This window comes from Macaca fascicularis, chromosome 12 (genome assembly GCF_037993035.2).
Source record: "Macaca fascicularis isolate 582-1 chromosome 12, T2T-MFA8v1.1".
Classification (NCBI taxonomy): Eukaryota; Metazoa; Chordata; class Mammalia; order Primates; family Cercopithecidae; genus Macaca; species Macaca fascicularis.
The window spans coordinates 1,402,436-1,428,906 of record NC_088386.1 but is presented as its reverse complement, the minus strand read 5'-3'; the positions used below and the strand labels follow the sequence as shown (position 1 = coordinate 1,428,906).

The following is a 26,471-nucleotide window of genomic DNA, read 5'->3' as shown; positions in this document are numbered from 1 at the left end:
CTGTGCTGGGGGTGCGTGTATTTGAGCAGCTCGGCCAGCTGCAGAGGGTACTTGCAGATCTTCTGCACCGGAGTCAGCAGGAAGCCATCCAGGGAGATGTCAATCATCTTTTGCAGCAGCCGGCAGGCCTCGAAGAAGTACACGTACTTGCTGAGCTTGGTGAGCCGGGAGAGCTCCACGCAGGCGTTGGGGTGGTTATTGCAGTACTCCGAGTAGATCTGGAAGTCGGCTTGCTGAGGAGCACAGCTGGACGTTAGCAGAGCTCTCTGCTGCTCCCCCAGGCAATCCAGCCGCATGTTTGGGAAGGGCAAGAGCCTCTACATTTCCTTCAAGAGCTGGGCTGGGGGCTAGAGGGAACCCAGGCTCGGTGTACCTATGTCCCTGGGGCACAAGTTACATGGAGTCACACCCAGGGGTGGGAATGGTGAGAATATGAGCAAGTGTCCCGGCTGCAGTGGGTGAAATCCATGATACCAAGGACGGGATAACAATGCCAAAAGCGGCGGTGGTAGGGGGGTGGGATGGGACAGGCATCCTCTACTCACCCTCACTCGACTGCCCAAGAGGGCCCAAACAAGGCCCTTCTCTACCAGGTGAGGCTAGGTGTCCACTTAGAGCGGCCCAGTGAACCTTGGTAAAGGCCGGCCGGCATCTGCCGCCTAAGCAAGCTGTAAATTCTGTGTGAGAAACCCCCAGAGCTCACTCTGAACAGCCCCTGCGCGCTCAGCAGGCCTCTGCCTTCCTGTCGGCCAAAGCAAGTCCTTCCTGGGGGACGCCCCAGCTCTCTGCTCCCAGCAGGAGCGTTCCCTGACTTGGTTTCCCCACCCAGAAGCAGAGACCCTCCTAAAACTGTCTTGAAGGGTGCAGGCGGTCAGGCAGATAGAGGGCTGGAGCTGGGGCCCAGGCGTTGTGATGGGTTTTGGGACCTGGGGCCCGCGGCAGCCTCTGTGAGCGCAGCGCCCAGGGAGGGGCCGGGGGTCGTGCTGGTGACGGGCACTCACATGCTCCAGGAAGCAGGCACCCAGCTCGCTCAGGTGCGGGCGTTCGCGGTTGAACCTCTGCTCCAGGGCCTTCACGAAGGCCTTCTGGCAGCGGTAGATGTCCTCGATGTTCCCGAAGATGGTGCGCAGCTGCTCCTCGCTGAACATGTCTGCGCGCTTGCGGCACTGGCGGACGTAGCCCTGCGGGCGCACGCGGTCAGGCCTTCCCAGACCGGCCCCGGCCTCCCCAGACCCGCCCCGGCCTCCCCCGACCGGCCCCTGCCCCCACCCGCCGGCCTGGCCTCACCTCGCAGATGTCGCGCAGGTGCTTGATGTAGTCCCGCTCGGTGCTGAGAATCTCGTTGATGACGTTGGTCCGCATCTGGTCCTTGCTGCTCTGCGCCTCCGCCCCGCCGTCCTCCGCCCCGCCGTCCCTGGCCCGAGGGGCCTCGTCGTCCGCGGGCTCGTCCTGGTTCACCCGCAGCTGCAGGCCACGCGCGACCGGTCAGTGCCCCGCATCCCTCGGAGCAGCGCCCCGCGCCCTGCGCCGCAGCGGCGAGAACCGGGTCTTGGAGGCCCCGCAGGGTGCACGGGGCGCGGGGCTGGCCGGCCAATTCCCCCCACCAAGCCACCCACTCAAGTCCTGGACCAGAGATGGTGGCTCCGACGCCCGCAGCCGCTGTCAGTGTGATCCGAACACCGCTTTGGCCTCTTTCCTAGACCCTGCTTGTGCCCGGCACAGAGGCTGGAGCGCTCGCTGCAGTTCCTGAACCAGTCCCCGTGGGCACAGGCAGGGGGATGGGTGGCGCCCCCCTGGCTCTCTAACCTGTAACCTGGGGAAAGGCTTGGGGTGCCGAGTGGACAGTTTCCCAGGGGGTCTGGGGCAGGAGGAGCATCTGAACACCAGGGCCTGAGACCTCCCCGCCGGACGGCCCTCAGCTTGGATGCCCTCAGCCAGGCCTTTTGGAGACTACACCTGGATTCCTTCCTTGAAGACCGGAGACCCCCTTAGATGGAATCCGGGTCCCCTCTCTGCTATCTCCAGGGCTAATAACTTTACCGTGTCTCAACTTCCCACTCCCGGGGCTCTGTGTGAGGTGAGCAGTCCTCTATCAGGGCTCGTCAGGGCTTGGGAAATGTCTAGCACCTGGAGTTGTGGGGGTATCGCAGAGGGGTGCCTAGTGTCTGCACACACTCATTTGTTTTTTGTTTTTTTTTTTTTTTGAGACGGAGTCTCACTCTGTCACCCAGGCTGGAGTGCAGTGGCCGGATCTCAGCTCACTGCAAGCTCCGCCTCCCGGGTTCACGCCATTCTCCTGCCTCAGCCTCCCGAGTAGCTGGGACTACAGGCGCCTGCCACCTCGCCCGGCTAAGTTTTTGTATTTTTAGTAGAGACGGGGTTTCACTGTGTTACCCAGGATGGTCTCAATCTCCTGACGTCGTGATCCGCCCGTCTCGGCCTCCCAAAGTGCTGGGATTACAGGCTTGAGCCACCGCGCCCGGCCTGCACACACTCATTTCTGAACTGCTCTCCTCTGGGGTCGCCCAGGGCTCACCAGAAGGGGGGGAGGGAGCAGGAGTAGTGGCTCTTGAGGAAGAGGAAGGCTGTGGCACTGCGCCCCGACACCCACCACCCAGCGAGCACTCTGCACCTTGGATGCCAGAGCTGTTTTGGGCTTGGATTTCTCTGCAGAACCAGGTAGCTTTTCATGGGCCCAACTTGGGAGAAGCTCAGGCTGGAACCATACCCGAACGAAGCTGGCTGGAAACCAGCCCTCGCAGTCGGCGACCCGGCCCCACCACCACTCTCTGTTGGTGGCATCCATCACTTCGATGACATCCCCAGCTTTGAAACCCAGCTCCTGGTCATCCATGGTGACATGGTCCCAGAGTGCTTCAGCGCAGACCACACTGCCATCGCTGATGAGCTGCCGAGAGAGCCACGGGCAGGCGGGTCAGTGGGGGTGGCTGCCTGGGCTTCCCTGCTCTCTGTCTCCACTCCCTCAGCAGCCCTAGGAAGAGGGGATTGTGACTCCTTTACAGAGGAGCGGACAAGGCTGCCTCTGACAGGAGCAGGGCTTTCCTGGGGCAGGGGCTGTGTTCTGGGCATGTCTAGATTATCAAGGCTCAGTGATGGAGCCAGAAGTGAACTGACCACAGAATCTGATCCTGTCGCTAGGACTGTCAACTGCTCCCTATTAGTATTCCCAAACCCAGCACTCCTGGGGGCTGCAAGGCTGTAGGAGGGAGGGGCTGAGGGCTGCAAGAAGGAGGGGCTGGGTGATGCAAGGCTGCAGGAGGGAGGGGCTGAGGGCTGCAAGGCTGCAGGAGGGAGGGGCTGGGCCCTGCAAAGCTGCAGGAGGGAGGGGCTGGGGGCTGCAAGGCTGCAGGAGGGAGGGGCTGGGCTGCAAGGCTGCAGGAGGGAGGGGCTGAGGGTTGCAAGGCTGCAGGAGGGAGGGGCTGGGCTGCAAGGCTGCAGGAGGGAGGGGCTGGGGGCTGCAAGGCTGCAGGAGGGACGGCCTGGGGGCTGCAAGGCTGCAGGAGGGAGGGGCTGAGGGCTGCAAGGCTGCAGGAGGGAGGGGCTGGGGGCTGCAAGGCTGCAGGAGGGAGGGGCTGGGCTGCAAGGCTGCAGGAGGGAGGGGCTGAGGGTTGCAAGGCTGCAGGAGGGAGGGGCTGGGGGTTGCAAGGCTGCAGGAGGGAGGGGCTGGGCTGCAAGGCTGCAGGAGGGAGGGGCTGGGGGCTGCAAGGCTGCAGGAGGGAGGGGCTGGGCTGCAAGGCTGCAGGAGGGAGGGGCTGGGGGCTGCAAGGCTGCAGGAGGGAGGGGCTGGGGGTTGCAAGGCTGCAGGAGGGAGGGGCTGGGGGCTGCAAGGCTGCAGGAGGGAGGGGCTGGGCTGCAAGGCTGCAGGAGGGAGGGGCTGAGGGTTGCAAGGCTGCAGGAGGGAGGGGCTGGGGGTTGCAAGGCTGCAGGAGGGAGGGGCTGGGCTGCAAGGCTGCAGGAGGGAGGGGCTGGGCTGCAAGGCTGCAGGAGGGAGGGGCTGGGCTGCAAGGCTGCAGGAGGGAGGGGCTGGGCTGCAAGGCTGCAGGAGGGAGGGGCTGGGGGTTGGTACCCTCCTGCCTGATATTAACCAGGTGGGTGTCTTGCGGATGAGCACTGCCTGTGAGGTCAGCCACCAACCACAATGCCCCTTCATCCAGGTAGACAGTGCTCTGCCATTGGAGTGACTGGAGCTTGTTTGCTGTTTTTCAACACTTGCAGAACCAACCTCATGGCACCCCTGCTCCCACCCCAAGCCCCAGAGATGCCAACACCAGCTGACCAATGCCCCTTCTTAGAGCTCTAGGTCCCAAGCCCTGGGATCCTAAGTTTGAGTTATTCCAACCTCTTTCCTTTATTTCCCAGGTTCCAGGAGAAGTAGGAACGTTTTGCAGCTGCTACCTCTGTGACAGGCACTTCGGGACTACTCTTGTGCAGTGTTGCCCAGTCAACCACGTTATACCTAGCTGACCATCCTTCATACGCTTCTCTCTGCTCAAATAACCAGCATGGTGCCTTGCTCCAGAGTGGTGTGGACTGAGACGTGGGAGCCGCGCTCCCCTGCCCCTCCCAGGCAGCCCTCGCACGCCATGAGGCTGACCCCTGCTTTCTCCTATCATGGGATCTGTTTCTGCTCCCTGAATGATGAGCACTTCTAGGGCCTTAGGGCAGGAAAGGAGGAGTGGGCTGGGGCCTCACAGGAGGTGAGGTCCATGCCCCTCCCTGCTGGAACCAGGTGTTGGCACTGGCTGTCATAGCTGTGGGCCTGGCTAGGTGGTCGAGGATGGGAATGTCACAAATAGGCCCTCCTCTGAGCTGCCCCTGTCCCAGGAGCCCTCCCTTCACTTCACTGGGTGCTCCCTAAGCACTGTGTGAATCCTCACCTCAACATGGAAACCAAGAGTGGGGCCAGTCCCGTGTTCCAGCTAAGAGGCCTGTGCCTGAGTGGGCAGGGTGAGGGCTGGGGCTGGCCACTGGAGCACTGAAGCTCCACAGCCTGCTTGGGATGGTGCTTTCCTCCAGGGCTCCTGAGCAAGCAAGTTCAGGGAAGGACAAACCTCCTCTTTCCTGGGGACAAAACCTGCTCCAATCCTGATGGAAGCTCTCCTCAGAGTGATCCATGAGCCTGTGAGCACAGGAACCCTGACAGTGTGGCAGCCCCCCCGGGGGCTGCAGACTTCCAGAGGCCCCCGCGGGGTCCCAGGCACAGAGCCCCGGGCTATTCCTGGGGGCAGCAGGCCTCCACAGGGGGCCACTGCTCTCATTCCCAGCCACAAAGACCTTCTGCGGGTGGCCTCCAGATCATGAGCTGCCGCTGCCACTCAGATGGGATGAGACAGAGGGCTCAGGTGACCATATGGTAGGAGCCTGCCTGCCACGGTGGGGAGCTGGCTCGCCCCGCTGAGGCCATGAAGGATGAGGCCCCAGGGAAAGAAGGAAGCAGACACGGTGGCCTGGGGATGCCAGTGAGAACATGAGCCGTAGGTGACATGGCCCTGACCTGGAGTCTGTGACACAGGCTGTGAGGAAGTGACCCGACACACTCAACACAGCTCATTTTCCCATCGCTTCACTTCTCAGGAGGTTCCTGCCTGATATTAACCAGGTGAAGTGTCACCCTCTGTCCCTAGGTTCCCTTAAATGAGCCCTGAGCAAAAGCCTGGTGCCTCCATTTCCCTTTCCTTTATGCTGCCTGTCCCTGCAGGTGGAACTGGATCCTGCATAGGTGGCCTCCCACATAGCTGCCAGGGAAGGTCACCAGGCATCGGGCAGGAGAAGGGCTTCACAGAGAGACCAGCTTCCAGGCACCATTAGGGACAAGCCCCACACCTGTCCTGCCTAGTCACCTGGAAGGCCTTGGGCAGGAGAGGAGGAGGTGTTAATTGCCCTTGTTGCACCCTAGCAGAGGGAGCGTGCCCTGAGCAAGCTCTCCCATCACCTGTGCCTCCCACCAATGTAAGGATCTCAGCGCCGGGTGGCAGAGCTTCTGCATAGCCTCATACTCGGGAGGTTCTCTAATTTAGAGTTAGGAGGAATGTAAACTGTGTTGTCGCCAAGACAAAATGTGGCTCTGTGAGGTCAGAGACAGTTTTGTAGGACATCGGAGTCATGCTCCACCTCCGATGCGCTGGGTTGGGCGCGTTTCTGGGCAGAGGCCCTTTTTGGTGCTGGTAGGCACCGCTGCACCTGAGCCAAGACACGAGCCAGGCAGGCCCAAGGGGCAAGGAGTCCAGGCTACCTCTCTGCCTGCAGGAAGCAGAGACTGACTCTGAGACACAGCAGGGCTGTGAAACTGGATGTTCTATTGCGGGGGAAGGTCCCAATGGAGGCGCACATTTGAGACTAAAACAGCCCAGGGCAGGGAGCGGGATGCCCTCCTGTGCCTCTGAGGTTCTGACAGCCTCCAGAAGGGCAATGCTGCCAGGCTCTGCCTCCAGCTGCTCCCTGTGACCGCCACTGCCCTCCCCACCCTGCCCACCTACCAGACGCGCAGGGTGGGGGCGGCTGTGAACACCCGCAGGCTGTGCAGCAGGGGTGGGGGCTTCAGAGGGCCCACGTGCAAGGGGGCAGCAGGGGCTCTGCCCGTGGGGAGACTGACACCACGTATTTTAAGGCCTAAAACAGGAAAAACAACTGCAGGTAACATGCGCAGCGTCTTCCACACACCTGAATCACCCCACAAAGATGCAAGCGCGGGTCGCTCACCCAGCGGTCACATGCACTCCGTTTCCAGACAAGCAGCCGGCGAGCCCCAGCTGAACCCGCATCCTCGGTTACACGCAGAGACGCGCCATTTTGGCCTCCCCCTCCCCTGCGGAACCCCCACCCCCGACAAGGCACAGAGGACAGAAGGACCCTGTGACACACGTGCCACCACGCCCCTCGGGCACCCGCTCGGCGACACCCCCGGACCAGGCCCTGGTAGTGAGCACATGGGGTGGAAGGGAGGCCTCCCCTCTGCGACCAGTGCGGAGGCCGCGGGTGGCAACGGCTGGAGGGCCGTCTCCCGCCACTCACCCCGGCGCGGTCCCCCGCGGCGCCCTGCGCGGCCGCTCAGCGAAAGGCCAGCAGGAAGATCAGCACGACGTTGATGAGGACCAGGAGCGCCAGCACCGCGGAGACCACCACGCGCTGGGCGCCGGGGGGCAGGTTGCAGCGCAGCAGGGCGCGCAGGGCGTTCCCGGGCGCCGCGGGGCCGCGCCGGGGCTGCGGGGCCCTCGCCATGGCGCCCGGCCTCCCGCTCCGTGCGGCCCCGAGATCCCGCCGCGCAGGGCCGAGCCGGTGGCCCGCAAAGCCCGGGGAGAGGCGGGGCGCCTGCGCTCGCGGGCCTGGGGCTCCTCCCGAGAAGCCGGCGCCGTGCGCGCTGCGCCTCCCAGGCCCCAAGCCCTGGCAACCCTGGCAACCAAGCCGGCTGTGCGGGCGGGGGCGGCGGCAGCGGGCTCGAGAGGCTCGGAGGGGCCGCGGCGGCTCCGGCTTGCGCTGCGCTCCGCCCTTGGCACCTCCTTGGAAAGGGTCAGGAATCTCCACGCCGGCACAGCAGTCCTGGCCCTGGGCTGGCCAGTGGCACAGATGGCCACGGGGGCGCTCGGGATGCCCCGGGACCTCCCTGTTTCAGAGATACAGAGGCCAAAACGCCTGGCACCGGCGCCTTGGGGAGGGATGGGCCAGGGACTCTGATTCCTTACAAGGGTTGGCCGCAGCCCCCCACTTCACAGATGAGTAAACGCGGCTCTGAAAGGTCAGGGATTCTGCTCAGTCATAAAATCGCGCAGGAATGCAGGGATGGTGGAGGCAGGATTTAAACCCCGGTTGGAGCGATCCACGCCGAGGGGCCCCTCTTCACTGACCGCGGTGTCCGAGCAGCACTGTGTTCCTTTGGAAAAGCCAGGCGTCCAGGGCTTCCTCTGCCTCCACTCAACACAGCCTGCAACCTTAACCCTGTAGGTTTCAAAGCTCTTGTGCAAGAGCTCTCGTTCTATCCCTTAGAATGACAGCTCAGGTACAGTCAGTGTGTTCTTCTGAGAAATAAGAAGACTGCAGGGGAGAGGGCCAAACACTCCGCTCAGTGCTTTGAATCCTGGAGCCAGAAGAGTCCCTGAAGGGCAGGGAGGGGCGCACAGTGGGAACGTGTGCAGAGACTGGGTGTTCCCATGGGAGTGACTTTGTATGCTCTGATCTCTGTGTGTGGCCAGCTCTTGGCAACCCCTTGCAAGGATAGGTGAGTGTACCCTGAATGTCAGCATCCTGTTGAAGACTATCAAGCAGACTGGATGCCACGTGTGTGTGCATGTGCGTAGGTACCTCTGTGTAAGGGGATACATCTGTGTGTGGGGGGGGATTTTCCATGCATGTGCATACGTACACATGTGGGTGCCCACGTGTGTGCAGAGGAGTGTCAGGGATGTGTCCAGAGAGGCTGTGCGCCTCTTTGAAAGTTCAGCCTGGGCCCATCTGTCTGTTGTACTGCTCCTGCCCAGTTCTTTAGAAAACGCTGGTCTCGGCCGGGCGCGGTGGCTCAAGCCTGTAATCCCAGCACTTTGGGAGGCCGAGACGGGCAGATCACAAGGTCAGGAGATCGAGACCATCCTGGATACCCGGTGAAAGCCCGTCTCTACTAAAAAAAATACAAAAAACTAGCTGGGCGACGTGGCGGGCGCCTGTAGTCCCAGCTACTCCGGAGGCTGAGGCAGGAGAATGGCGTAAGCCCGGGAGGCGGAGCTTGCAGTGAGCTGAGATCCGGCCACTGCACTCCAGCCTGGGCGACAGAGCCAGACTTCGTCTCAAAAAAAAAAAAAAAAGAAAACGCTGGTCTCAAGGTTTGCTCCCCCAAGCTCGCAGGAGAATAGGGGGGATCAGAAGACATCTAAAGTCTCGCTGATACCCCCGAATCCCAGCACTCCTCTGGCAAGATGGTGATGTGTCCTCTCATGGGGTGTGGCTCAGAACTCCTGATGTGTGGAGGCTTCACTGTGCACCTGTGGCCTCTGAACCGCTGGTCACCCAGGGGGTACATGTCCTCTGGGCCCTGGGCACAGTGAGTCGGTGAGCTGGACGGCCAGCACAGGTACTGAGTGCTAGAGGGTCTACAGCAGCCTGCTCACCACTGCGCCAGGCCTGGGCAGGCACGGTTTGGTTCTTCAGCCCTGGCTGGGTGCTGGGCACATCCTCTGCCCCACGCACAGCAGGGCAGCCTGGGGGGGACTGAAGGTGGCTGAAGCAGCCCTGACTGAGGACTGAGTGGGGTCCTTCTCCCTGCCCAGGGGCCCCCAGCCTCTATATCCCAGAGAGCTGGGTTTATGGCAGGATCGGCAGTGGTAACAGCTTTCCTATGTGAGTTTCATGACCAAAAACCTAACAGAAAAGCTTGAAGGCAGACAGGGTGCAGTAGCTCACACCTGTAATCCCAGCACTTTGCAAAGCCGAGGTGGACAGATCGCTTGAGCTCAGGAGTTCGAGACCAGCCTGGGCAACATAGTGAAACCCCATCTCTACAAAAGATACACATATTAGCCAGGAGTGGTGGGGCGTGCCTGTAGTCCCAGCTACCAGAAAGGCTGAGCTGGAAGGATCACTTGAGCCTGGGAGGTGAAGGTTGCAATGAGCCAAGATTATGCCTCTGCACTCCAGCCTGGGTGACAGAGTGAGACCTTGTCTCAAAAAAAAAAAAAAAAAAAAAAAGAAAAGAAAAAGCTTCAACGCAAATGCCTAGGCCCTTTGACAGACAGCTCCCACCAGGGAGTGGTGTGTCCCAACTAGGCTGGTGACAGGACTGACGTGCAAGCAGAAGGGAGACATAGGTGGCTGGTGCAGATGAGGGCTGAGCCCCCAGTGCTGTGGCTTTGGGAGTACAAAGATGAAAGCCACTTTGGAGGGGCTGGCCACCAGGTGACCTTGCAACCCTGTGCAAAAGTGGCAGCACCGGCCCCAAGGGACTGTGAGCTGCTCCTGCCCTGTCTCACGGAGCACCTAAGCCCGGCCTGTTGTCCAGCCTAACGAGGATGAGCACAAGGTATCTGCGGCACTGACAGCCATCAGCCTCCTCCCTGGGGCTCAGGAGGGGGAATAGGAGCCAGGTCAGGCCTGGGGAGGGATGTCCAGCGGCACGGGAACCCAGGGAAGACAAAGACACCTGGGGAAAGTCAGGGTGACTCCATGAGGCGTGGCCAAAAGCTGGGCTTATGTCCTATAGCATCCTCAGGGTGTCTCACGGGGAATGCCAGGAGAGCAAGGGCAATGACCCTGCTCTGAGGACATCTGTCCCCAGGCCCGACCTGGCTCTTGTTTTCCCTCCTCAGCCCCGTGGAGGAGCCTGATGCCTATCAGTGTCCCAGACACCTCGTGCTCGTCCTCACCAGGCTGGAAGACAAGCTGGGCTTAGGCACTCCATGAGGTGGGGGGAGCAGCTCACAGGATGCTGCAAGACATGAGCCAGGGGACAGGCTGCCACCCACAGGTGCCAGTGGGCAGTGGGAGACCCCAGACCTCCCTAGCAGGAGCCAGGCCATCCTCTCCCCTGGACACATCATGGCTCGCACTGGCAGCACTGCCCACACGGTGGCGGGGGGTGCTAGGTGGTCACTCTCACCGACAGGCGCTTCTGGCTTTAGCTTCAGAAAAAGTCCAGGGGACTTAGGATGGCCTCAGGCCTGACTGCAGGGGCGCAGTGCAGCCCAAGAGGGCCAACGGGGAGGGCGAGGAACTGGGCAGACAGGCCCAGGCCTGGGCCATGGCCTTGGGAGTAGGCCCTAGAGGGGCCAGTGCTGGAAGAAGAGAGTACACCCCTGGGCACTAAAGACAGTCAGCATCTGTGTTCTTTAATTTGCCTGGCAGGGACTGGACACTCACGAGGGGCAGGGCACAGGCGACTCAAGGAATGCAGAAGGAGCGAGACATTGCGCCTGTGTGCACATTCCTCCGGCCCATACGGGAAAACGCGGGGCCCACACAGACACAGCCTGCGGGCAGCCCCCTGCAGGCAGGACCAGGGCTTCCACACAGGTGCCTCCTAGGGCCTGGTGGCTCCCTGACACAAGTACTCACTACACACCTGTTACATGTATGTAACACACATCCACACCCTTTATGTACAGCACATGCACACACATCTGTTTGTGCTTTATATGCTTTATGCTTACAAAGGTCACTCCTCATGTACCTGGAATGCAAACTGCCTCGCAGCTCTGCCCCAGGTGGGCTGCTCTCCAGGCCAGAGGGTTTGCATTTGTTCTGAGATTGCAAGGGGTTTTCTCCTTCTGAGGGAGGCATCCGGCTAAATTGTGACCCTTTCTTGTTGACGCTGATATCAAACATCTTAGATATTCCTCGGCCAAATTATCTTAGAATGAACAACTTGTCAAGGAACCGAGAGCCCAAAACGATAAGAAAGGGTCACAATTGAGCCCCTACATATTCTTAGGAAACAGAAGGGAATGTGTGTTAGGGCAAGCCGAATATTATTTAGTAAGGACTTTTCTCTGACACCTGTTGCTTTGCTCATCTCTAGATATTAAAGTCACACTAACCCCCAGCAAAGCTTCCGGCTGAGCCTGCGGGAGGGCTGCCCTGAAGGCCCGGGAACTGGCCTGTTGCGGTACATTCACTTCTTATCTTTCCAGTTTCCGATGAGTGAGTCCACTTATTGCTTCCGGCGGCTCCGAACAGGCAGGCACCACCTTTTCTGAGTCTGCGGTGCAAGCCAGGCACAGCGAGGGCTCCAGCCTCACATCCGCCCACAAAACACAGAGATGGCCTTGCTGCAGTGCTGTGCTGGACCCAGAGAGGCCTCCACGCCCGGGCCTGCCCTTCTTCCTGCCTTTCTCATGATCGCGTTTCTACATGAGGATCTGGAAGCACTGGTAGCCTTCATGAGGCGTGTGGATGCCATCTGGGACAGGAGCCAGCCTGCCCAGCACCAGCCCGCGGCATCGCTGGAGACGGGCTCCCTCTGCCTGACGTCCTGCTCTCCTCTGTAACGTGCTCTCCTCTTCCCCAGGGGGAAGGACATGCACCCTAAACATTCGGGCATACCAGCAACACCCCGTCTGCTCAGCAACCTCCAACGCCAGGAGAGACCTCTGAACCCAACAGGACCAAACAGGCACTTACACAATCCAAATCTAAGTTGCCTGACTTTCCCTCAGAAAGATAACAGAACCTCGTTTTTTGGGGTTTTTTTTTCAGAGAAGTCCTGGCTCTTGGCCTTCCTCGGCCAAAGCATCTTAGAATGAACAACTTGTCAAGGAACTTAGAGCCCAAAAAAAACACCTCCTTGCCAGCAGCAAGATGTGACAGTCCATAATTTTACCCTCAGGTAGGAGACACACAACTATGAAACGCAAACACAAGATCAACGTAGCCATAAGGCCAGCCCTGGAGCCACCACCTTCTGGAGTCCCTGAGTGCTTTGGTTGCAATGGTCATCCTTGTGGTCACTCAGAGATGCACTGAGTGACAGCCCACCCTGCTGGGTGTGTGCAGTCAGTTGCTATCAGCCCTGCACAGCCCCATGCCATCTGGTGTCACAGCCATGTGCACCAGCTCAAACGGTCACTGCTCAGTGCTCCATGCCCTACATCTGACAGACCCCCTCGGGGTCCCCCTGCTGGGACTGAGCCCCAAGATGGAGGAGGCAGCCTGAGTCTTCTAGAAAAAGCATAACCGGCCAAGCATGGTGGCTCATGCCTGTAATCCCAGCACTTTGGGAGGCCAAGGCAGGCAGATCACCTGAGCTCAAGAGTTTGAGACCAGCCTGGTGAACTTGGCAAAACCCCTTCTCTACTGAAAGTACAAAGATTAGCAGGGGATGGTGGCAGGCACCTGTAATTCCAGCTACTTGGGAGGCTGAGGCAGGAGAATCGCTTGAACCTGGGAGGCGGAGGTTGCAGTGAGCCAAGACCACCGTGCCACTGCACTCCAGCCTGGGCGACAAGAGTGAGACTCCATCACTTAAAAAAAATAAAAGGAAAAGCACGATTTCTTGTGAATTCTGCTTCAGGTGACATGATTTCAGAACATCTTGCATCCCAAATAGCTTACGAGAGTCACTTAAAGAGAAAGGTTAGTCGGGAAAGCTTGTTTACATGTTTATTCTTTATGCGTCATGGGTTTTGAGTAGCGCATTATTTAATTACCGTTTTATTTGCATTTGTATTTGTATTTTTGAGATGGAGTCTCACTCTGTTGCCCAGGCTGGAGTGCAGTGGCACAATCTTGGCTCACTGCAACCTCTGCCTCCCAGACTTAAGCTATTCTCCTGCCTCAGCCTCCTGAGTCGCTGGGATTACAGGTGCCCACCACCATGCCTGGCTAATTTTTGTATTTTTAGTAGAAATGGGGTTTCACCGTGTTGGCCAGGGTGTTCTTGAACTCCTGATATCAGGTGATCCAGCCGTCTCAGCCTCCCAAAGTGCTGAGATTACAGGCGACAGCCACCGTGCCTGGCCTTAATGACTGTTTTAAATCATCATCTAGAGCTGGGCCCCTGGGAGGAGTTCCTGGGCCTTTGATTCCACTCCTCTGTCTAGTAGGTAAGGAGGACACCACCCTCCTCACTGGCTTCTGAGAAGCCCCCCAGCTCATTCATTCACAGAAAAGTCTAACTCTTCCAAAATGGATCCCTTCTTAAGGAAAAACCCGAGTGCTACAAGATCCTGAGTTGTCAGAGTCCAGTTTTAATGAAGCAGAAACACACCAGTACCTCCTGACTGGAGAACATGGCATTTGCTACGGGCATGTGCTTGTGCTGGTCATCTGCTTACACTTCCATGACGTTCAACTCACCCTCCAGTTAAGTAAAAGAGGCTGAGAAAGTAGGAGGGTGAGTGAGAAAGAGGCGTGTTAAAGCATCACGATTCCTCTCTCATTGGGAATGCAAAGGGAGAACTCGGATGGGAACCAGTTTTGCCTGGATGAGGATTCTCCCGGATTTCTTCTGCTTGGGTAGGAACAGCAAAACCATAGCAACTCGCATGCAGTTGTCATAGCAACAGCAATGCTTCTGAACTCCTGTTGTCAGGAGAGAAAACAGTTTTTCCCTTGCCTTGTTCCCAGCCTGCCCAAATGGCTGGTTGCAGGGTCAGGGGCTGGAGTGACTGGAGAAGCCCTGACCTCCCTTCTACTAAGTAGGACTCCTCCAGCCGGGATGGCTCTTGGAAGCTGCTCACTAGGACAGCCCCATGAGGCGGACCAGCATGCTGGCATTGCATCTGCTCTGTGGGCCCCAGGAGGGCACAGGGAGTCCTGTGTTGGACAAACCGTGCTCTTGACACCACATCCCAAAGTGAGGACTGCAGGCTGAAACTGCGCTGTGCATGGCCAGCACCACTAGCATCTGCATGGAACATGGACTGTGGGCATCTGGCCTGCATGAGCGTGCTGGAGTCCAGCTTGTAGCCCCAGCCTGTCCCTCCCTCTGCCCGCGCAGCCCTGACCCTACCTCATTGATAGCCAGCTGCTCACCACCCCCTCCAGGGTGGCTGTAGTGGTGGCCGGAGCTGTGCAGGTCATCATACAGGTCCTCCTCGCTCCCCACTTCATCAGCGCGGACAGCTGTGTCCAGAGCTCCATCAGGCATGGCTGGAAGGAGAGACAGCAGCTGGGCAAAGGGGGCTGGGCTGGGAAGGGCTGAGGGGAGAACATGTGGAGAAGGAGCCCGGTGGGTTCAGGACAAACACTCCTTCTGCAGGAGGAGGATGCAGGTTGCAGGGCTAGGTTCTCAAACCATCCTTGCTGCAAACATGTGGCCTGGGTGAAAGAATGCACCATCTCACTCACACCACCACCATTAGTCACCCATCACTCAGTCTACAGCAACTCGGCTGACAAGGGAACACAAGTATTCACCATCACACAGGCTCGAGAGCCCCTTAGGTTGTATTCAGTGACAAACCATTTTCCATTGTGTTGGCTACAGTATAGGCCCTTAGGAAAAATGCTAACATTTTGTTATGCAATATATATGTGTGTATTCAAAGAAAATGTACAGTTCCGTATATGCAAATATGGTTTGAAATTTAAGACAATGAACAGTCCTGGTACACATTACTCTACTTAGGAAAAACACCAGAAACTTGACCTTCCACATCCTGTGTACTCCACTGAGTCCCATTCCCATCTCCTTCCTGTGGAGATATTCAAGAGTTAGAACTTTTAATAAATCATTCCCATGCCTTTGTCTTAGCATTTAGTTCTGTCAGTTATGCTAGGTTTTGACCTTGTCTAAAGGGAGCCAGCAAATCCACTCTTCTCTGGCTGGCTTTTACTCAACTGTGTGTGTAGCTGTGATTGTTTCATTTTCACTGCTGCACAGTCTTGTGCTGTATGAGTCTTTCACATTGTGTGTGTTGGCTGTACTGCTGGAGCAGCGTGTGTCCTGTGTGTGTAGCTGTGATTGTTTCATGTTCACTGCCGCACAGTCTTGTGCTGTACGAGTCTTTCACATTGTGTGTGTTGGCTGCACTGCTGGAGCAGCGTGTGTCCTGTGTGTGTAGCTGTGATTGTGTCATTTTCACTGCCGCACAGTTTTGTGCTGTACGAGTCTTTCACATTGTGTGTGTTGGCTGCACTGCTGGAGCAGGGTGTGTCCTGTGCTGCTGCAGTGGTGCTGCTGGACGGTGTCTGCACGCCTCCTGGGTGTGCGTCAGAGGGTTTCTCTAGGACATTGTTTCTCAACCCTGCTTTCGTGACAGCCCCGCTAAGGAGCACATTATTTTCCTAATCCCTCCCTGCCCCTATGAAATCAATATCACAAATGTATTGTGTATTCCTTATGCAGTGTGGCATTCTGGAGAGCCATAAACCATCATAATAGCTAAGATATTTGCCCAGTTGGGCAAAATCGTCACCCCTGGTGTGAATTCACACTGCTGAGTGTGGATGCCCAGGTGTGTGGCCCTACTGGGTCCTAGGCACACCAAATAGTTTCCCAGAACCTGAAAGCGGAACAAGAATGTTCCATCCCTCCACATCCCAGCCAGCTCTTGAGATTGGCATTATGAGACATTTAAATTCTTGAGTCTAAGGGGTATGAAATAGTATCTTACTCTGATTTTAATTGACATTTCAGATTACTAACGAGTTGACCTTTTATCTATGGGCCATTTATATTTCCCTTTAATGTGAAGTGTTTATGAGTTTTACCCATTTGTCTATTGAATTGCTTATCTTTAACATACCATTGACATAAAATATGTATGTATTCATGTATGTATGTATACACACACATTCCTTCCCTCACTTCTAGATACCTCTTGTCACTCAGATGTGTCACAACTATCTCCTCTCAGTTTGTGGCTTGTTACTATTTTTAAGGGGCCTTTTGATGAACAGAAGTCCTTAATTTTAATATAGACAAATTTGTCAATCTAGTCCTATTTGGTGTATGTTGTCTGTGTTCTAGGAAATTCTTTCCAACCTCAGTCATAATGATATTCTTCTCTGTTATCTTTTCATGTTTTATAGCTTTCTTTTGACACGTATGCTGTTAATCCACCTGGAAATGATTTTTGTGGTATACAGTGAGGTTGGAATCCAATTTCTTTCTTCTGTAAGGATAATCAATGGTCTCGGCACCATTCATGGAATGGGCAGTCCTTTCCCATGGACCTACAATGTCTGCTCTGTCCTTGAGTTTCTAGATAGTTGGGTCTGCATCTGGACTCTCTTCTTGCAAGAGGCACAATAATGGTCTCCAAAAGATGAAAAGATGGAATCTCCAGAGCCTGTGAATATGTTATGTTATGTGAGGAATTAAAGAGGAATTAAGGTTGCAGATGAAACCAGGGCTGCTAATCAGCTGACCTCAAAATAGGAAGATTATCTTGGATTATCCACTTGGGCCCAACACAGGTGAAAATATGAACTCTGAAGACGCATTTCACGCACTTCCTCCTCCGTGAGAGTCCCGTCTGTGACTCTTATCTCATTCTCAGGGAGCTTGAGCAGACAACCCTCATGGCAGGAAACACATCTCTGTACCCTGTGTCGGTCTGACTCCCCCCAGCTATACTCTGAGCTCCTTGAAGGCAGGAGCCATGACTTATTCGTTAATGTCAATGTTTAGGAAACGTTAAGTGAGTGAGTAAACAGACGGATGGAAGAAACAGATAAATGGTGATGAAACAGACAAAGAAACCGATGGAAGGATGAACACTTGAACAGATGGAAGCTGGGAGGATGACTGGGGTGGCAAATGGCAAGTTCCTCAAAGGTGGAGCCCAAAGGCCTGGCAGCGCCAACATCAGGAACACAGTTAAAGCTCCACATGCGTCCCCAGAACTGACCTGGGAAACCTCTGGGATATGGTTTGGATTTGTGTCCCTGCCCAAATCTCATGTTGAATTAAAGGTGTGGCCTGGTGGGAGGTAATTGGATCACGGGGGCAGATTTCCCCCTTGCTGTTCTCGTGATAGCGGATGAGTTATCATGAGATCTGATCGTTTAAAAGTGTGTGGCACTTGCCGCTTCACTCACTCTCTCCTGCTGCCATGTGGAGAAGGTGCTTGCTTCCCCTTAGCCTTCTGCCCTGATCTGTTTCCTGAGGCCTCCCTGTCATGCTTCCTGTGAAGCCTGTGGAACTCTGAGCCAATTAAACCTCTTTTTTTCATAGATTACCCAGTCTCAGGTAATGTTTCATAGCACTGTGAGAATGGACTAACACACTCTGTCTCCGACCTGGAGGCAGTGGCCAGAGTCCAGCTTGCAAGCAGGAGCTGAGGGCCTATCTCCAAGTCCCTAGGAACACTCAGGATTTTTATTTCATTTTATGTTTAAAAACTTATTATGGAAAGTTTCAAAAGTACACAAAAGGAGAGAAAATCGTATAAGGAACCTTGTATATTCATTGTCCAGCTTCAACAATTCTCAACATGTGGCCACTTTTGTTTCATCATCTAATTCCACATCCCACTAGATGGTTTTTAGGGCAAATGTAAGATACAATATAATTTCATCTGTAAACACCATAGCATATGTTTCTGAAACATAAGGATCCCATCTCTCTTTCTTTAAAAAACATAACCACGATCACATCTAAAACAAACTGCAATCCATCAAAAGTTGTCAAATTGTCATACCTTCTCCCCTAGGGCCTTAAAATTCATTTTATTGGCTGGGTGCAGTGGCTTACGCCTGCAATCCCAGCACTTTGGGAGGCTGAGGTGGGCAGATCACGAGGTCAGGAGATGAAGACCAGCCTGGCCAGCATGGTGAAACCCTGTCTCTACTAAAAATACAAAAAATTAGGCAGGCATGGTGGCGCACACCTGTAGTCCTAGCTACTCAGGAGGCTGAGGCAGGAGAACTGCTTGAACCCAACAGGTGGACTTTGCAGTGAGCAGAGATTGCTCCACTGCACTCCAGCCTGGGCAACAGAGTGAGATTCTGTCTCAAAAAAACACCCAAAAAACAAATAAAACATAAAACCGTTTTATTGTGAAATGATTTTAGAGTCACAGGGTATACCACTATAGTACAGAGGGCACTGTGCACTCTCCACCCAGTTTCCGTTAATGGTCTAGCTTTGTGTAAGTCCAGTATGATCTCGCAGCTGAGAACCGGACGTTCGTACAATGTGTGTGCATAGGCGTATGGCACTGTCACCAGTACAGATCTGAATAGCCACCACAGCAACCTGTATGTAGGCTTTTGAGGTTGGCTTTTTCACTCAGCCAAATGCCCTGCACTCTGCTGCTATGTGTATTCATACTTCATTCCTTTTTACTGTTGAGTCATATTCCATGGCATTCCATGGCATTCCATGCCACTGTTGGTTTAACCATTCATCTGTTTAAGGATAGGTGGATTGTTTCCAACTATTCCTATTATGAATACAGCTGCTATGATAATTCACGAGCAGGGGTTTGCATGAACATGTTTTCATTTCTCTGAGATAAATGCCCAGGAGTGTAATTACTGGGTCAGATGGTAGTTGACTACTTAGTTTTTAAGAAACTGCCAAACTATTTTCCAAAGTGGCTGTGCCATTTTACATTCCTGTTACTCTCGATGTCTGAGAGTTCAGTTTCTCTGAATCTTCAGCGGCACTTGGTATTGTCACTATTTTATATTTGAGGCATTCTGATAGGTGTGTAGTGGTATCTCATCATGGTGTCAGTTTTCATCTCCTGAAAGGCTGATGATGTTGAACATCTTTTCATGTGCTTACTTGCCATATATCCTCTTTGGTGAAATATCTCTTTATGTCTTTTGCCCTTTTTTTTTTGAGATGGAGTGTTGCTGTCACCCAGGCTGGAGTGCAGTGGCGTGATCTTGGCTCACTGCAAGCTCTGCCTCCTGGGTTCACGCCATTCTCCTGCCTCAGCCTCCTGGGTAGCTGGGACTACAGGTGCCTGAAACCACGCCCGGCTAGTTTTTGTATTTTTAGTAGAGACGGGGTTTCACCATGTTAGCCAGGATGGTCTCCATCTCCTGACCTCATGATCTGCCCGCCTCGACCTCTCAAAGTGCTGGAATTACAGGCATGAGCTACTGCAGCCGGCCATCTTTTGCCTTTTTTTTTTTTTTTTTTTTTTTTTAAGAGATGGGGTCTTGCTTTGTTGCCTAGGCTGGAGTGCAGGGGCACAATCATGGCTCACTGCAGCCTCAAACTCCTGAGCGCAAGGGATCCTCTCACCTCAACCTCCTGAGTAGCTGGTACTACAGGTTCACACCACCACACTCAGCTAATTTTCTGAAAAAACTTTCATAGAGATGGTGTCTCACTATGTTGCCCAGGCTAGTCATGAGCTCTTGGCCTCAAATGATCCTCCTGCCTCAGCATCCCAAAGTGCTGAGATTACAAGTGTAAGCCACCATGCCTTGCCCTCTTTTCCCTATTTACTAATCGGTGTTTTAATGTTGAACTTTGAAAGTTCTTTTTTTTTCCAGACCGGGTCTCACCATGTTTCCCAGGCTGGTCTGGAACTCCTGGGCTCGTGATCCTCCCATCTCAGTTCCCAAGTAGCTGGGATCACAGGCTTGTGCTACCACATCTGGCTCTGAGAGTTCTTTATATATTTGAGTTATTTGTCAGATGTGAGGCTTGCGAGTATTTTCTCTCAGTCTGTAGCTTATCTTTTCATTGACTTAACTAGAGTTTTCATAGTGCTAAAGTTTGAAATTGTTATAATGTTCAGTTTCTCAAATTTTCCTTTTATGAGTCATGCTTTTGGTGTCATGTCTAAGAACTCTTTGCCAAACCCTAGTTCTCAAAGATTTTCTCTTAATGCTTTCTTCTAAAAGTTTTACATGGAAATCTATAATTCATTTTGTGTGTAGGTATTTTTTTTTTTTTTGTATAATGTGTGAAGCTTAGGTCAAGGTTCATTTTCATCACCTATGGATGGTCTAATGGTATCATTTCTGGCATCATTTGTGAAAAGAATATCATTTTTCCACTGAATGGCTTTTGTACCTTTGTAAAAAATCAAAAGTTTTGATGAGCAAAGTAAGGACATTACTACCTATTTTATAGAAATAAAAATGATTATAAGAGAATACTATGAACTGTTGTATGCTAACAAATTAAATAAACCAGATGAAATGGAAAATTTCTAGAAACACATAATATACCTAAACTGACTCAAGAAGAAATAGGAAATCAGAATAGATCTATAATTGGTAGAGAAATTGAAGAGTAATAAAAAAGTCTTCCATAAAGAAAAGCCCAGGGCCAGATGGCTTCTACCATCTGGTAGTGAATTCTACCAAATATTTAAAGTATAATCAACAGCAATTCTTGTCAAGTTCTTCCAAAAATATTGAAGAGGAAGGAATACTTCCCAACTCACTCTGTAACATCAGTATTGCTTTGATAATAAACCCAGACAAAGAAACTACAAGAAAACTACAGAATAATATCCCTTACGAATATAGATGCAAAAATCCTCAACAAAATACTAGGAAATGGAATTCAACAGCATATTGAAAGGATTATATATCAGGACCAAATGGAATTTATTTCTGGAATGCAAGGATAGGTCAATGTAGGAGAGCAAATCAATATAATATACTAAATTAACAGAATGAAGGAAAAATACATGATTACCTTAATCCATGCAGAAAAAGCATTGACCAAGTTTTTGTGATAAAACATTCAATAAACTAGAAATAGAAAGAAAAGTCCTCAATGTGATAAAGGCCACATATGAAAATCTCACAGCTAACATCATAATCAATGATGGAAGATGGAAAGTTGTATCCCTAAGATGAGGAATGAGACAAGGGTGCCTGCTTTCTCCACTTCTATTCAACATAGTACTATAAGTCCTGGTGACAGCAGTCAAGAAAAAGAAATAAAGGACATCCACATTGAAAAGGAAAAATGAAATTATCTGTTTGCAGATGACATCTTCTTATATGTAGCATACCTTAAAGAATCCACAATAAAATTATTAAAGCTAATAAAATTCAGCAAAGCTACAGAATATAAATTAACACAAAAAAATCAGTTTTATTTCTGTGTATTTGCAATAAGTAACCTGAAAAGGAAAGTTTTAAAAATTTCATTACAATAGCATTAAAAATAACAACATACTGGCTGGTCGCGGTGGCTCACGCCTGTAATCCCAGCACTTTGGGAGGCCAAGGCAGGCGAATCACGAGGTCAGGAGATCGAGACCATCCTGGCTAACACGGTGAAACCCCATCTCTACTAAAAATACAAAAAACTAGCCGGGCCTGGTGGCGGCGCCTGTAGTCCCAGCTACTCGGGAGGCTGAGGCAGGAGAATGGCGGGAACCCGGGAGGTGGAGCTTGCAGTGAGCGGAGATCCGGCCACTGCACTCCAGCCTGGGAGACAGAGGAGACTCTGTCTCAAAAAACAAAAACAAAAACAAAAAACCAAAGAATAAAATACTTAGGAATAAACTTAACCAAGGAGGCCAAAGATATGTAGACTAAAAGCTACAAAACATTGTTGAAAAAAATGAAAGAAAATCTAAAAAAAAAAAAAAAAAAAAAAAAAGTCCCATGTTTATAAATTGAAAGTCTTAATATTTTTAAGACGACAATACCACCTAAAGCAATCTGTGTATTCAATGCATTCCTATAAAAATCCAATGACTCTCTTTTTTCTGAGACAGAGTTTCACTCTTGTTGCCCAGGTTGCAGTGCAATGGCGTGATCTCAGCTCACCGCCACCTCCGCCTCCTGGGTTCAAGTGATTCTCCTGCCTCAGCCTCCCAAGTAGCTGTGATTACAGGCATGCGCCACCACACCTGGATAATTTTTTTTTTTTTTTTTTTTGAGACAGAGTCTCGCTCTGCCACCCAGGCTGGAGTGCAGTGGCGCGATCTCGGCTCACTGCAAGCTCCGCCTCCCGGGTTCACGCCATTCTCCTGCCTCAGCCTCCCGAGTAGCTGGGACTACAGGCGCCCACAACCGCGCCCGGCTAATTTTTTGTATTTTTAGTAGAGACGGGGTTTCACCGTGGTCTCGATCTCCTGACCTTGTGATCCGCCTGCCTCGGCCTCCCAAAGTGCTGGGATTACAGGCGTGAGCCACCGCGCCCGGCCAATTTTGTATTTTTAGTAGAGACAGGATTTCTCCATGTTGGTCAGGCTGGTCTCGAACTCCCGACTTCAGGTGATCTGTCCACCTCAGCCTCCCAAAATGCTAGGATTACAGGTATGAGCCACCGTACCCAGCCCCAATGGCATTTTTTTACACACATAGAAAAATTCATCATTAAAATTCATATAGAATCTCAAGGGATCCTGACTAGCCAAAATTATTTTGGAAAAAAAAAAAAAAGAAGTTGGAGGACCCACATTTCCTGATTTCAAAACTTACTTCAAAGTCACAATAATCAAATAATGTGGAAATGGCATAAGGATAGATATACAGTCCAATGGAACTGAATAGAGGATCCAGAAATAAACTCTCCCACATGTGGTCAATTGATTTTCGACAAAGGTGCTAAGACCGTGAGGGAAAAGACAGTCTTTACAGCGAACAGTGTTGGGAAGCTGGATATCAAAATGCAAAATAATGAAGTTAAACCCTTACCTAACACATATAAAAATTAACTCAAAATGGACAAAGGCCTAAATATAAGAGTTAAAACTATAAGACACTTAGAAGAAAACAGGGGAAAGCTTTACAGCAGTGAATCTGTGAATAATTTCTTGGATATAAGACCAAAACCACAGGCAACAGGAAAAAAATAGATAAATTGAACTATATCAAAATTTAAATCTTTTGTGCATTAAAGGACAGTATCAAGAGAGAAAAGGCAACCCATGGAATGGAAGAAAATATCTGCAAATCATATATCTGATAAGGGAATAACATCCAGAAAATATTTTTGAAAAACTCCTACAACTCGAAAAACAAAACAAACAAAAAACTCAAAACCTAGCCCAACTCAAAAATAGGCAAAGGACTTGAATAGACATTTCTTCAAAGAAGACATACAAATGGTCAATAGTGTATAAATAAGGACATACGACATCACTAATCACTAGGGAAATGCAAATAAAAATCACAGTGGTATGCCAGTTCCTCCTTCGTATGGTCATTATAAAAACAACAATAACAAAATATGGAAATAACAATGGCATGTGGATTATACCACAATTGTTTAAACAACTGGTGGGCTGTACTTGTTTGGCACTATTTCTGCATTTTCTATTCTGTCCCATTGATCAATGTGTTCATCCTCCTCTCATACCAAACGGTCTTGTTTTCTGTGGGTATAAAATAATTCTTGAAATTTGGTAGAGTGGTTCCTCTGACTTAATTCTGTTTTTCAGAAATGTTTTAGCTATTCTTTTTTGTTTCCTCCCCTGGCCTCCTGTTTTAGCTATTCTTGTTCCTTTGCCTTTCCATATACATTTTAGAATAATCTTGTCTATAGCTAGAAAAAAATCCTTCTGGGATTTTGATAGGAATTACAATAAACCTATGTATCAACTTGGAGACAACGGAAATCTTTGCTCTGTTGAACCCTCCCATCCACGAACAGAGTCTCTCTCCACATTTACATCCTCTTTGATTTCTTTCAATTCTCCACTATTTTAAAGCAAGTCCCAGACATCATGTAATCTGATCTGTAAATAGCACAGTATATGTCTTAAAAGGCAAGGCATCTCTTTTCCTTCCTCTCCCTGTCTTGCTGCTACACTTTCTTTTCTGGGGTATTTTAAAAGCAATGGTCTCTCTAGGGGAATAAAACAGATTTCTTGTAGGAGTCACTACTTTTCTTGGCTTTTTAGTAGTCCCAGCTGGGGTCTCAGCAGTTCACAAAATGATTGCTCATCTAGCCAATTTGCAGCCTGGGAGAAAAGAAAAGCAAGTTGCAACCTGAGTCTCTCAGTACTTTTACTCGTCATTCTACATTCCAGCTCCCAGCACAGGGTGTGGGATTGAGGAGGTGTTTCCTGAGGGTTTCACAACGGCAGGAGCGAAGGTTGAGCAGGCATTCGTGGGAGAGGGAGTGAAGGTGAAGGTGTGCGAAGGACTCCACGACTGAAGCCAGGAGACTCAGGCTCTGTGCAAACAGCCAGTGGGAGAGCCAGTCACTTGTCTGCTTAGAACCGGCTCAAACTCTCTTACAACGCAAGGCTACTTGCTTTGTGGGTCTCACACAGCTAATTCATAGGAAAGCGTTAAAGGATGGGACCATGCGCCCCCATGGTGTCTGCAGGTGAGTAAATGAACAGAAACAACATGGCCCAGCAACACAAAGGCCAGTCTTGATTTTGGATTTTAAATTTTTATATCAGAAGACAAGTCAGCAGTCTCTGATCCATTCTGAAATTCCAACAGTGTTTAGACAGCAGAGCAGCTAAGAGCTCTAGATTCTAGATAAGTGCTCAGTGAGGGTGCCTTTGCCTCTGATGAACAGCAGCCAAACAATTCTCTGCTTCCCCTTTACAAGGGAAGGCCGGTAGCTCTGCCCACCCAGGGAGAGAGGCGGAGGAACGTCCTCCGTATGCATCGCTTTCCCATGCTGACCTACTGCCCTGGAAGTCAGTGGTTCTCAAAGTGTGGTCCCCAGAGCAGCAGCAGCACTTAGGGAACTTGGTAGAGATGCACATTCTTGAGACCCCTCCCCAGACCCACTGAATCAGAAACTCTGGGGTGGGGCCCCCGGGTTGTGTCTGCATAGCCTTCTAGATGACCCTGGTGCATGCTCAACTTTGAGATCTACTGCTGTCCATCAAAAGCCATTAACAAAGTGAGTACTGACTTCCTGAGCTCTGCTCCAGCAAACGCAGGCAATGCAGTCTTTGACACGGCCTTGGGGCCCTTTGAGAAATTTCTCTCAAGAGTCTGGCATACGGTCTTGGAGTAGAAACAGGAATCTGGGCATGGGGGGCACTGGGCGGCGTGCAGGCGGCCTGGCTGTTCATCCAGCACCAAACAGTCAGGGGCCTCCAGTTTACATCTGTGCACTGGTTCATTGCTTTCTGAATTCACTCAAATGTATTTATCCAGAGCCCACTGGGTATATGCCACAGATACATGTGGGGTTCTGAGGATGCAATGTGAAGAAGGTGATGGGGGTCTGGCAGGAAATAAGGGAGTTAAACAAATAATGCTGCGTGGTGATGCTAGGAAACCACAGGCACAGGAGGTCCAACCAGGCCTGGGAGATCCTGGTGGGGCATGTTGGGAGGGGCTGGCATAGCAACGGTGGTGAAGAGTGTTCCAGGAAACAGGGACAGCATCCAGCACCAGAAGCAAGAGGGTGGGGTTGCTCCCGGTCATGGAAGAACTGCAGAGTGGCTGGAGTAGAATGAGAAGCGGGAAGGAGGGTGAGAGGTGAGGCTCCCGGGGAGCCCTGGCATGCACGTGGTCCCTGCCCGGGCAAAACAGCAGGTGCAGGCTCCCCAGTGGGTCTGCGCTGTGGGACTGGGATATGTGTCCAGGTGTGGCCCCACAGGGGCCTCTCACTTCATCCTTGTGACATAAACAAGGAAGTCGAAATGATGTGTCCATTCTACAGATGAGGAAGCTGGGGCCCAAAGAAGTGAAGTTTCTTCACACAGCTCACAAGGAACCAAACCTTGCCGGCCGGCCAGGTCACTGGGCCGTCTGCACTGGACTGAGGTTGTTTATATTTTTAGTAGAGACGGGGTTTCGCGGTGTTGGCCAGGTTGGTCTTGAACTCCTGACCTCAGGTGATCTGCCCACCTTGGCCTCCCAAAGTGCTGGGATTACAGGTGTGAGCCACTTGCACCTATGCCAGCTTTTGTTTTTAAAAAAGATTATTTGTGATAGACTTGAAAGAACAGTTTTAGATTTACAGAACAACTGGTCAGCCAGCACGGAGCTCCCAGGCACCCACAGCAGGGCTCCCCGACCATAAGGTCTCATGCTATAGCAGGCACATTCGTCACACGGACGGAGCAACACTGACTCTGATAGTCACTGATGTCCAGATTTTGTTCAGATTTCCTCAGTTTCTCCCAAATGGCCTTTTTCTGTTTCAGGATCCAATACCACATTGAGCC

At 52.2% G+C, this 26,471-nt stretch overlaps 2 protein-coding genes across 13 annotated transcripts in view; both read right to left on the bottom strand.

The window, feature by feature from the left end:
• Window positions 1-26,471, bottom strand: part of ARHGEF4 (Rho guanine nucleotide exchange factor 4) — a 212,053-nt gene that overhangs the window by 5,705 nt on the left and 179,877 nt on the right. For 5 of the 12 annotated variants that reach the window (XM_005572808.5, XM_045366850.3, XM_045366851.2 and 2 more), the window contains 5 exons: window positions 14,450-14,589; window positions 2,729-2,908; window positions 1,288-1,464; window positions 1,002-1,181; window positions 1-233 (listed from right to left, as the gene is read on the bottom strand). In XM_005572808.5, coding sequence (XP_005572865.3) covers window positions 1-233; window positions 1,002-1,181; window positions 1,288-1,464; window positions 2,729-2,908; window positions 14,450-14,589 — 910 coding nt within the window. Of the gene's footprint in view, window positions 234-1,001; window positions 1,182-1,287; window positions 1,465-2,728; window positions 2,909-6,497; window positions 6,631-6,681; window positions 6,831-7,032; window positions 7,323-14,449; window positions 14,590-26,471 lie in introns of those variants that run through there. The other 7 variants (XM_074008715.1, XM_074008714.1, XM_065525323.2 and 4 more) reach the window with 5 other exon arrangements.
• On the bottom strand, window positions 24-7,322 carry SMIM39 (small integral membrane protein 39). The gene is made up of 5 exons (XM_074008719.1): window positions 7,033-7,322; window positions 2,729-2,908; window positions 1,288-1,464; window positions 1,002-1,181; window positions 24-233 (listed from the first exon to the last, which is right to left on the bottom strand). The coding sequence occupies exon 1, from the start codon at window positions 7,237-7,239 to the stop codon at window positions 7,069-7,071; it is 171 nt and encodes a 56-aa protein (XP_073864820.1). The 5' UTR covers window positions 7,240-7,322; the 3' UTR covers window positions 24-233; window positions 1,002-1,181; window positions 1,288-1,464; window positions 2,729-2,908; window positions 7,033-7,068.

What these genes read in the sequence shown, in the direction of transcription:
- SMIM39 (XM_074008719.1), bottom strand. Translation starts at nt 7,239, where the DNA reads ATGGCGAGGGCCCCGCAGCCCCGGCGCGGCCCCGCGGCGCCCGGGAAC.